Source organism: Silurus meridionalis, chromosome 1 (genome assembly GCF_014805685.1).
Source record: "Silurus meridionalis isolate SWU-2019-XX chromosome 1, ASM1480568v1, whole genome shotgun sequence".
Taxonomy (NCBI): Eukaryota; Metazoa; Chordata; class Actinopteri; order Siluriformes; family Siluridae; genus Silurus; species Silurus meridionalis.
The window spans coordinates 34,649,973-34,662,472 of NC_060884.1; the positions used below are offsets into that span (position 1 = coordinate 34,649,973).

The following is a 12,500-nucleotide window of genomic DNA, read 5'->3' on the forward strand; positions in this document are numbered from 1 at the left end:
GACATTGGACCTCCTGAAGTGTTTAAAGGCTCTGGAATGGAGAAGCTGATGCTGGATCTGTGATGATCACAAATGTTGAGCTCAGTAGCTCCTAGTTTTATACCAAAGACTGTTGAAAGAACATTTACTTCTAATCTTATACTCCAGTAATCATGTTAGTTCTCACTCTCCAGTGTTCTGTATTGTTGAAAGATTTATGATCAAACTCTTGATGTCACCCAGATGAGGATGGGTTCCCCTTTTGAGTCTGGTTCCTCTCAAGGTTTCTTCCTCAGAACATCTAAGGGAGTTTTTCCTTGCCACAGTCGCCATGGTGATCATCAGGGATAAATACACACCATTCACCATCACTGTTGATTTCTGTAAAGCTGCTTTGAGACGATGTGTGTTGTGAAAAGCGCTATACAAATAAACTTGACTTGACTTGACTGTTCCTCAGTGTACATGTGACAAATAAAAGCCTTTTTTTTTCTTCTATTGACTGAATACTCGTATTTCTCTTGTCCACATTCAATCTGATCTCTGTTTGCCTTTTTATTGTTGCTGTTTAAATGTCCTTTTTCATGTGTAATAATGGCTGCTTGTGTAATGATTGTCTATATTGCGGTGTGCTGGATGGACTTTGAAAGTTTACATTAGTTTATTGCACTTTGTAGTTGATTTATTGCGAGTATGCAGCCAGTAGGGGGCGTGGTTTACCGCATGTAGCTCTGCACACAACACACCTGAGTCCTGCTCCCCTCTCACGCGCTGCTGTAGAACATCAACCTGCCATCATACTCCATATAAAGCTGAATTAAACTCATATATATTTCATTTTCTATTTTTAACTCTTTTATTTTTACACCGACCTGAGAATGTAATGAATGATGGAAAAGTTCTAAAAGCTTAGTCTCCATTTGCTTGTGTAAACAGCTCCAGTCTTCTGGGAAGATGTTCCACTAGATTGCTGTGGAGATTCTTTCAGCTACAAGGGTATTAGTGAAGTCAGGTGGTGATGTAGGTAAGAAGGTCTGGGGTGCAGTCAGCGTTCACATTCATTCACTTTTAACAGGGGTGGAGCTCGACAGCAGGAGATCTTCCACTTACTTCAAACCCATGTAAGCAGATCTTCATGGAGCCGGCTTTGTGCACAGGAGCTCAAGTGAAGGGAAATTGTCATGCAAAGACGTCCTGTACAATTGTGTGTCTCCAGGTTTGTACAACAATTAGTTTAGGAACCACAAGATATTGGAGACACTTCAAGATCTATTTAAAGCAAAACTAAATGTACCATAAACAATGTCATAGCATTAAATTAACAATCGTGTAGTGATAATGACATGATGTAGTCTAATCTTCATTCCCCGTGTCTCTGTTCTTGTACCTTGTCAGTGACTTCAAAGCTGAACCTCACCTAACATTCCAGTGTGCAGTGAGGCGTGGCAGGTCCCATGTCATGCCGGAATTCTCTTTCTAGAGAAGAACCAAAATTCTTTAGTGTATCAGTGGGTTCCACTGAACAATAAAAGTGTGTGTGTGTGTGTGTGTGTGTGGGTGTGTGGGTGTGTGGGTGTGTTCAAACTGTAAAATAAGCACTGTACCAGCAGGTTATCGTGCCGCATTTTTGCTTTAGAAAGCTTTGTCTTGTCGAGGCTTGAGCGTTGCCTCAGGTGGAGGTTGAACAGAAAATAGACAGCAGCGTCATCAGATACGTCAGATCTGAAATGTCAATCAGAGCTTCAGATATATTTACTGAGGGACACCTGACAGTTCCAGCCATTTGTTGTTCTTCCACAAACACAAATTTGATGTTGAGCTGTTCCAGCACGACAATGCTCCTGTGCACAAAGCCAGCTCCATGAAGACCTGCTTTACATGTGTTTGAAGTGGAAGTTGAGCTCGATTGAGCATTTATGAGGCCTCCTCACTTTCTCACCTACAGCAGTACCTGACTTTATTAACACCCTTGTAGCTGAATGAATCTCCACAAAGAACTTGTGGAACATCTTCCCAGAAGAGTGGAGCTCATTAAAATAGGAAAATGGAAACTAAATGTGGAATGGGATGTTCAAAAAGAAGACACATCTCAATCTACTGCTACACAAACATTTGTCCATGTATTTGATGTCTAGAAATAAATAGAAATATCAAACTTTCCAGTTTCTTTATTTCAGTTGCTATCAAAACCTGACAGTAACAAACGAGACGTTTACATATTTATACATTTTGTTAATAAATTCATCACCTGGACAACTAAAAACAATTACAAAGCTTGAGATGAGTCACATGACCAGCGTGAATCCTGCTTTTATCTTTAAATGACACTGCAGTAGGTTTTAGAATCACCACATACTGCTTATGAACCCTTGTAACCATATCACCATCCAGGTCCTTATTGAGATACATGGAGAACTTTGGTGTGTGGTGGAGAACTTAAATGGTGAACAGCTCAATGCACAAGATGAATGGATGAACTGGAGAAAAAAGAGAAATAGAACGAAAAACAGCACCAGGAGTTAACTCCAACAGCTTCATTAACGATCACTAACTACGAGGTGGTATAAAAAAGTTCGGAGATTAACACTGGTGTTATCCTGACCCACGTGTTTTCCCACGTCTACGATTTCATCACGGACAGCGAGTTAGAAACAAAGAGCAAATGTGAAACTCTGCGTGAAACTGGGCAAATCTCATACAGAGCTGTTTGAGGTGTTTTGAGTGCAAGCCTCAAGTTTGAGTTTGAACCTCACTGGAAGATGACGAGAGATCATTAAGACCTTCCACAAGCTCAACCTACGAAAACCGTTCGGTAACTCGTGCATGATGATCATCAGCACACGATCCAAACGATCTCACTTCCCCACCCACCCTACTCGGTGGATTCGTCTCCTGCGGACATCACCCTCTTCTTGAAGATGAAGATCCAGCTCGCAGTTTTGACACAAACGCAAAATGTTCTTTTCCAGGACACATTCTAGAAGAAAGCTTAGGAAACTGTATTGCTGTGCAAGTACTTTCCCGATCTCTCGTCATCTGTACTTCGCTCTGGATGAGGGCGTCTGCTAAATGCCGCAAATGTAAATGTAAATGTAAAAGTACTTTCTGTAACAAACATGAAGCATTATTTTTTTGATCTCCAAACATCAATGGCAGCTTGAACTCCTGAATGCTGGGAAGTGACCATGGTGTAAGGTGATGATCCACGGTTCGGTGTGAGGTTTTTCACCATTTTAAAGTGCTGCTTCCCTTCAGGACCCTCAGGACCCTATTCACCTCCACATCGTGCACTAACGTCCTGTAACACCTCACACCTCCACCTGGATTATCGCTCTTATACAGACTGTTTGAATTGACATGTTGGTTAGGATTGTCTTATTTCTTGTGAAGTTTTTCTACATATGTTATAAATCCTTGACTTACTAAAGATAAAGTGTAGCCACGCCCCTTCGAACAAGTATGACGAGAATGAGCTGATTGTGAAGACACGCCCATTTCTTCAATTCTTTGGACCATGCAAGACAGTGTAGAGATTCATACGAATATTAAAAGGGTTGTATATGTTGTATTAGCAGTGTAGAATTAGCTCCGCCCTTGAATCGAAGAAAAGTCTAGAAAATACTAGTGCTTTTGGGAATTCTTTAGGCCACGATGTCGTGCAACGGAAAAAATGAAACAATACTGAGTTAGAATTGAATTTATAATAATCTTTATTATCAGTATTATTGAAAGCTGATGGTTCCATCCTCCCAGCTGTTCTGGTTCAGGAGCAAATCTTCCTCCTGGTTCATTCTGTTCAGCAGGTATTTAACTCCAGCTTTTACACTCGTTTTAAGCCCCGCCCCCAGGGCGTATCCAGCTACCCCTGCTGTGCCGCCCGTGGCCGCCATGAGAGCGTCGGTTCCCAGGTCCACCGCGGTCATCAGGGCTCTCTCTTTGGCCATATCCAAGCAGCTCTTAGAGGCGTAATAAACAGCCGTACCCAGGTTATAGAGCGTCGAGACTCCGGGGATCCAATCAACCACTTTATACACATGCTCCTCTTTTTCATTCCTGCAGCGTGGATGATGAGCGACATGTCTGCGCCAACGTCCAGGACATGCCCTGCAGTTTTGAATCCAGCTCTCTGATTGGTTAGAAGGTGGTGAAGGCATAAGCCAGCTGCCAGGCCTGAGGATGGCGTAGTAGAATCGAACGCTGGTGCGATCGTCTTGCGTCACACCTGCGCAGACAAATCCCAGATTCCTGCAAACGCTCTTTGCTTCGTTTAAATGCATCTTTTCATGATTAACCTTCTGTCCTAGTAACATCATGTCCTTCATCCTCTTCCAGCCTTGGCATCGCTTCTGATCACCCGTATCTTTAACCTCCGCCAGCTGCTGGATGTTATACATCATGGCTTGAACTTGGTGCTTGGACTGAACGTTTGGTTTGGATACGGAATATGAACGATGTACAGACGACTTTCTCATCAGAGCAACAATGTCCTCCAGGAGCTCACATGTATCGTCATGTCCCAACATCGAGAACAAGTTCCTCACCAGTTCCTCTGCTTCTTGTTGGCATCCTGCAGACACCATTACCGGCACCATGGCCAAGCCCAGAAGCTCATGTGAAAACCCTGCCCCTTTCCAAGGCCCTGCGTCCAGCTCGGCACAGCTCAGATTCCCGTGGGGATGCACCAGACCTCGTAAAGATTTTGCAAGACCAGAAACCAGATTCCGGATTTGAAGTTCTTTATCTTGGATGGACCCTGTTTCCTCCAATGGGATCGAAGATAAGGATTCAATGTTCTTCAAGCGTGGATGGAATGGAGCTTGGGAATGAACCAAGTCAGAAAGCAGGAAGTAGATCAGAAGCAGGAACTGGAGTTTTTGACCCCACATTGTTGTTCAGTCGAGAAGAAGAAGTTGAAGATTCTAGAAGATAAGTGGAGTAAGAGGGTGAGTAATGTAACAGTGCTGGAACACAAAAATATGCCCTAAGGAATGTAAATGTCACCTGAGTGTTAGAAATTATTTACTTACATAATTACTTAATTACCATTGGCCTGTAAACTGTGTGCAATATTTCCGTAATCACAGGGTGGTGTAATGAAGACGAGCAGCTCTACATCATCTCTTCTCCTTCATCTACATCATCTCTCCTCCTTCATCTACACCATCTCTTCTCCTTCATCTACATCATCTCTTTTCCTTCTTCTACATCATCTCTTCTCCTTCATCTACATCATCTCTCCTCCTTCATCTACATCATCTCTCCTCCTTCATCTACCTCATCTCTTCTCCTTCATCTACATCATCTCTCCTCCTTCATCTACATCATCTCTCCTCCTTCATCTACATCATCTCTCCTCCTTCATCTACATCATCTCCTCCTTCATCTACATCATCTCTCCTCCTTCATCTACCTCATCTCTTCTCCTTCATCTACATCATCTCCTCCTTCATCTACATCATCTCCTCCTTCATCTACATCATCTCTTCTCCTTCATCTACATCATCTCTTCTTCATCTACATAATTTCTTCTCCTTCATCTACATCATCTCTCCTCCTTCATCTACATCATCTCTCCTCCTTCATCTACATTATCTCTCCTTCATCTACTTCATCTCTCCTCCTTCATCTACATCATCTCTCTTTTATCTACATCATTTCTTCTCCTTCATCTACATCATCTCTCCTTCATCTACATAATTTCTTCTCCTTCATCTACATCATCTCCTCCTTCATCTACATCATTTCTTCTCAATCATCTTCTTCTACCTACCTTGTCTAATTTCTTCTTCTTCTTCCTTTACATTATCAATTCTCCTTCTTCTACATCAACATTTCAGCTTTCTTTACCACATCTGTTCTTCCTACTCTACCTTCTCATTCCTACATCCTCTGCCTTGTTTTCTGACCTTTCTGTACCTGGTCTTCCACCGTCTGTTCTCCTTTCTCTTCCTCTTTCTCATCTATTCTCCTTCCGCTACTTCAAAACTACTAATTAAACCTCCTCTAACTTTTAAAAATCCTGTTAAACAATCTGGTTAAAAACTCCACTGCATCTTACTAATCCTATCCACTTTCTGCTTCACATCTCCACACCATCCAACCTTCTCTCTCTCTCATTTTCCTCGTTCATCAGCTGCTGAAAATACTCCCTCCATCTTCTCAACACACTCTCCTCACTAGTCAACACATTTCCCTCTCCATCCTTTACTGCTCTAACCTGCAGCACATCCTTCCCAGCTCGGTTCCTCTGCCTGGCCAATCGGTATAAATCCTTTTCTCCTTCCTTAGTGTCCAACTTCTCCTACAGCTCCTCATATGCCTTTTCCTTGGCTTTCACCACATCCCTCTTTACCTGCTGCGCATCTCCTTGTTCTTCTGCCTACTTTTCTCATCACTCTGTTGATCCCAATTCTGTTTCTCCAACCTCTTTCTCCTTCTGCTCTTCTGCACTTCCTCATTCCACCACCACGTCTCTTTGTCTTCCTTTCTATTTCCAGATGTTACACCAAGAACCTTTCTAACTGTCTCCCTCATCACTTCTGCAGTAGTTCCACAATCATCCAGCACCTCTTCACCACCACCGAGCTCCTGTCTGACCTCTTCCCTGAATCTCACACTACACTCTTCCTTCTTCAGTTTCCACCATCTTATTCTTCTTTCAGTCTTCACTCTCCTCCTCTTCTTCCTCACCTCCAAAACCATCCTACAGACCACCATCCGATGCTGTCTAGCTACACTGTCCCCCGCCAACACCTTACAGCCTCCAATCTCCTTCAGGTTGCATCTCCTACACAGGGCCGTGCACAGACCTTTTGAGGGGCATGTGCTGAAACTGAAAAAGGGCACCCCCCTCCCTTTTTTTATATCAAGATTATTTAGTAAGCCTGCATAAAAGGAAGAAATGGTCACATCTTCATGACAAATTCAATAACACAAAATAATAGTCTCAAAAGCTTTAGATAATAATATTAGATAATTAGATAATATAGATAAACAGGGTTTTAAGGGCTTCTTTAAACCTAATTACGACAGCAACCTTCTGTGAGCCATGTGCTTGAAGATGTTTATGACTTCACTGTGATCCACTGGGATGTCCCTCTCTATGGCTATGAGGAGAAGATCTGAGAGTCTCTCCTCTGAGCAGAGGCTTCGGAGTTTGTTCTTAATTAACCTCATTTTTGAAAAGGATCTCTCCACAGTTGCAGTTGATACAGGTAGGGTGGCATATACTTTAAGCATTTCTACCAGTGTAGGGAAAACGTGCTGGCCACTGGTTTCTTTTAGAGTGGAAAGCATACTCTTCATGCCACGGTGGTATGGTAAACCTTCAGCTCTGTCTTCAGTTGCTGCTCCTCCTCAACACCATAAAAGATTTCACAGTGATCTTCTGTAATTTTTTTTAGTTACTACTACATTACTGTAGTAAAACCATGTTTTACTACATTTTATACATGTGAGGATGAGTGGAGAGTATACCATAACATGATTAGCCTAAATGCTAATAAATTAAGTGTATCAGCAATCATAAATCAAAGAAGAAATTTCTTATATATGTTATCTAGGTGACGAGGATCACTCGTCGCTTTGTGTAAGTTCCGGTACGAAAAAGCGCGGGGCGCACCTGTTATGATTTTCCGATGGTAAAAACAAATTATATGTTGTTGTATTACTTATCAATACATAGTTTTTGACCAGCGAATGTGTGCAAATGTGAATTTAGTTTTTTTGTCCGTCATTAAAACGGCGACGGCGCCTCACATTACATTTTCATCTAAACTAGTTTTTGTAGCTATATAGACGGAGCGCTCAGTTTTTCCTGTGGTAAAATGCATTTGGCCAAAATCGCATTTTATAAAAGATGAAATGCTACTGTATGCACAGGCTATTTAAGTGTTGGCTATGTATTGGCTATGACTAGATGGCAAATGCTAGCCCTCTCTCTCAGGCGACGTCCCACATGTCTCAGTCAGTGAGTCAGTCAGACATCAAATAAATAAAATATTAGCCTTTATAGACATAGTGTTTAGTAGTACTTATTCAAACAACAATATACAATGCGGCTGCTGTGGAACTTCAGTTGATTCAATGAATATAGAGGGGGCAGAGTTATCAGCGTACTGACAGCTTGAGGATCGAATAAGATTTACACAAGCTCGTTTTAAGAACTTTCATTTGCTAAATATTTGCTAAAACAGACAGACAGACAGACAGACAGACAGACAGACAGACAGACGTAAAGGGTGACCAATAGCATTGATTAAAAAAAAAAAAACACTACCAAAAAAAGGGCACTTTGGAGTGTAAGGGCAAAAAGGGCATGTGCTCTGCACAGGTTGAGCCCTACCTGTGCACGTGCCTGCTCCTACATAGAACATAATCCACCTGTGTGCACCTTCCTCCACTCTTATACGTCACCCTGTGATGCGCCTTATTCTTAAAATAAGTGTTCACCACTGCCATTTCCATCCTTTTAGCAAAATTCTACCACTTCATCTAACTCACTCCAGAATTTTTCCTTCTCCTCCATTTCACAACCCACTTGTGGAGCATAAGCACTGATGACATTTATCATCATCCCTTCATCTTCCAGCTTTACGATCATCACCCTATCAGAAACTCTCTTCACCTCCACTACACTCTTACTGTACTCTTCCTTCAGAATCCCCCCTACACCATTTCTCTTTCCATCCACACCATGATAGAACAGTTTAAACCCACCTTCAATGTTCCTGCTCTTACTCCCTTTCCACTTGGTCTCCTGAACACACAACATCTCTACCTTTCTCCTCTCCATCATATCAGCTCTCTCTCCCTTTACCCGTCCTCCTTCAGCCAACAGTAGCCCAATTTACACCGGTACCCTGTTGTTAATGATACCTGTGGTGGTCTCTGGTAACCCGGGTCTCGACCGATCCATAACAAAACCCTTCTCATTGATCCGAGCTTGAGACCAGCACTAAGAGTGACCTGACCTGTGCAACACTAATGACTGGGTTGGTGATAATTCCACATGAACTCTGGAAAAAGTTCTTGACACAAAAATCTTCAAGTGACAGAGACACCAAACGTCACATATCAGAAATGACACTTTATTTATTATTTTTATATATATATATATATATATATATATATATATATATATATACAGTATATTTATATAAATTCTGCTTATGTGTTTCATCTCCTTTTGTTTAAAGAATTGTGCAAACAGAAATCTCCTGATTAGTGAACGTGGATTTGGTGGAATGCCAAGATCAAAGTTCACAATGTGGGACGTTCTCACTGCTCACACTCTGAGCTCAAACTAACATACAGCTACAAATACACATCAATGTAGTGTAGTTTATTCCTTCTTCACTTCCTTCTTTCCTTCTTTCAATGTGTTTGCCTGCAGAATTTCTCGTGCACTTTTCAGACTGAAGTCCACATTTCTAGGTGAGATCATGCAGCCTGATATACAACACATGGTGTAGAAGACTTTTAAATAGTATTCAGTAAAAATATGAAATACGTCGCTCTTACCGTGTTCTTCTAAAAAATAAACCTGTGATTCCCCCGCTCTCTCTCTCTCTCTCTCTCTCTCTCTTTCTCACATGGCCAGTCTGGATTTGTGTTTTTTATGTATGTGTGTGTGTGTGTGTGTTTCATTGAATGGGGGTGGGATTTAGGGATTCATGTGGAGAGGGTCCATGTTTTCCAAAGACACACTGTTTATCCTCCTGTCACTCTCTTTCTCTTTTCCTCTGCTTCTGTTTCTGACCCAGATCTTTAATACACACTCCTCTTCTGGGCCTCAACAGAGAGAGAGGAGGGGGTTAGATAGATAGATAGATAGATAGATAGATAGATAGATAGATAGATAGATAGATAGATAGATTTCTCAGCAAACCTGTTTTTCCTGTTCCCTCACCCATGTTTGTTCTTCGACTCTCCTCATTTAAATGCCCCAAACTTGTCTGTCTTTTCTCCTTCTTTTTCTTCTCCCATTAGGGGGCGCCACAGCGGATCATCCGTCTCCATACCCCCCTGTCCTCTACATCTGCCTCTTTCACACCAACTACCTGCATGTCTTCCCTCACCACATCCATAAACCTCCTCCTTGGTCTTCCTCTTTTCCTCCTTCCTGGTGTCTCCATCCTCAGCATTCTTCTACTGATATACCCCATGTCCCTCCTCTGCACACGTCCAAACCATCTCAATCTCACCTCCCTTTACCTTATCTCCAAAATGTCCTACATGCGCTGTCCCTCTAATAAACTCATTTCTTATCTCATTATTTATATATATCTATTTATATATATCTTCAGCTCTGCTACCTCCAGCTCCGCCTCCAGACACCTTGTCTATTCTTGTTTCTTTAAACTCATCTGTTGTTTCTGCTGTTCCTTCTTTGTTCACCTTCGTTGCTTTTATTTTCTTATATTTGTGCTTCCTTTTACTTCACCGCATTTTTTCTTCTTCCTGTACATTGTCTTCTGTCTTTAATCTACCTTACCTTTTCTCCTTCCTCCACCTCAACGTTTCTGCTTTCACTATCTCAACTAGAATCTTGATCTGCAATGTCTGTTCTCATTCCTTGACTTTATTTCTTGTTCAGAAATACATGAGTGTTTAAGTTTACATGTGAAGGAATCCCGCTGTGGGTGAGTTCTGGGCCCGCTGTCGAGGGCGAGGCAACACATTCCACACATACCAATCAGATGTTTTATTTACATGTACAGGCTCTGTGTACTGCCTGAGGAACTATTTGTACAGGCGTGGGAGGTAAAATATAACAAAGCTTTTGAAGACAAATAGACTTTTAATCATTCCCCATTATCTCATCACACAGAGCACAAACAGCACTAAGTGTAAAGCAGAACATCTCACCATTACAACTCTGTAATTAACGTTAAGCAAAAAGGTAAGTTTAACAAAGGCGTAACAAATCACTGAACAAACTCAAATAAAGCAAACAGTTTTCACATTGTTCCTGGAGCATGGTCTCCTGGTTTAAGTGAGAAAACTTGAGTGAGGGGGACAAATACTTTTAGCTGGTTATTGTAACTTTTCCACTCGTTCTTCATTACTGGGAATGTCGTATAATGTAAAGAATTTTTGACACGCAAAATAAAAAACTCCTCCAATCATCGTTATTTTATATAGATTTCATTTCTCCCACAGAAGCTCAGCTCCTTCACTCTGACCGGCTCCTGTTTCTCTGCAGTTTAAACAAAGTGTAAGATCCCTTCTTCATCCATAACGAGAAGCAGACAGACACCTTCAGCTCACAGAAGGTTGTTGGACGACCAGCGCTGGAATAATTCACATTTACATGTAGACATTTAAATTCTCTCAGATTTGGATCTCGGTTCTGTTTGTATGATAAATTCTAATGTTCAAATTGTATTTGTTTTGAGCTTTTAATAATGAACATCGTCTCAGAGCAGCTTTACACAGATAATGTGGAGATAAAAATGAAGATGTTGTTTATAAGTGTAAGTTTGTCCCTGATGAACAAGTCGGTGGAGACTGTGGTGAAGGAAAAACTCCCTGAGATGCAGAAGGAAGGAACCTTGAGAGGAACCAGACTCAAGAGGGAACCTCATCCTCATCTGGGTTCCACCGAATGTCCATTTATTACAGATAAACGATGTTGAGGTGCAGTGATGGAGATCAGAGCAAACTGTAGTCCTGAGTCAGTGTAGCAGACTGTTGATATTAACTACAGTCCAAATCCTCAAAGCTCCTGATCTTACTCCGGAATTTCATGATCTTCAGGGTGTAGATGTGAAATGTGTAAGATGTGTAAAACTCGATACAAATACAATTTATTTGAATCAAATTAAATACCAGGATTATTTCAGCAGTAAATGCCGCAAACATGCACTTTCTGTCCAAAAGTATTGGGACACCTAAATTTTCCAGCCATATGCGTTTTCTTTCTTTAAACTTTTACCACAAAGTCGAAGGCACACGATTGTACAGGACAGGATTTTGAGTTGGTAAAATAAATAAATAAATAAATAAATAAAATCTCATCAGTAAATTTTACAGTAAAATAATTCTTTATTAAATATCATGTCAGCATCTCGGCGATTTTCTTCATTTCTGAATCTATAAATAAGTCCTCTCACACACACACACACACACACACACACACACACAATTTTAGAGAGAAAAAATATAACAACAAATAAATCTACACGTTCACTCCGGTTTTCATAAAATTACAGAAGATTTGAGACGTGAGACAGAAACACACCGGGTTGTTCTTCAGCACGGAAAAATAAACAAACTGATGATCAGGTAACAATGACAGCAAGTAAACTAATAACCTTCAATTCATATCAAACTTCACTAATGTACAGACTGCACCACTGATGGGGTTTCCATGGCAACCAGTGCTCGAACTGAGGGGGGCTGTGGGGATCCGGGACCCCATAAGGCATTAGGGACCCCCATGACAAGTAAAAAATAGACTTGGGGGGTCTCCAAGATTATTTTACTACAAAATATATGAATTACACAACAACTGGGAA

General features: G+C 41.3%; 2 protein-coding genes across 3 annotated transcripts in view; both read right to left on the reverse strand.

The window, feature by feature from the left end:
• Positions 1-3,671: 3,671 nt before the first annotated feature.
• Positions 3,672-9,554, reverse strand: apof (apolipoprotein F). The gene is made up of 2 exons (XM_046855201.1): positions 9,502-9,554; positions 3,672-4,898 (listed from the first exon to the last, which is right to left on the reverse strand). The coding sequence occupies exon 2, from the start codon at positions 4,863-4,865 to the stop codon at positions 3,702-3,704; it is 1,164 nt and encodes a 387-aa protein (XP_046711157.1). The 5' UTR covers positions 4,866-4,898; positions 9,502-9,554; the 3' UTR covers positions 3,672-3,701.
• A 2,483-nt stretch (positions 9,555-12,037) lies between these two features.
• Positions 12,038-12,500, reverse strand: part of c1galt1b (core 1 synthase, glycoprotein-N-acetylgalactosamine 3-beta-galactosyltransferase, 1b) — a 7,921-nt gene continuing 7,458 nt past the window's right edge. For both annotated transcript variants that reach the window (XM_046846040.1, XM_046846049.1), the window contains exon 4: positions 12,038-12,500. This exon is cut by the window's right edge and continues 1,079 nt beyond it. The gene's annotated coding sequence lies outside the window, so the exon portion shown is untranslated.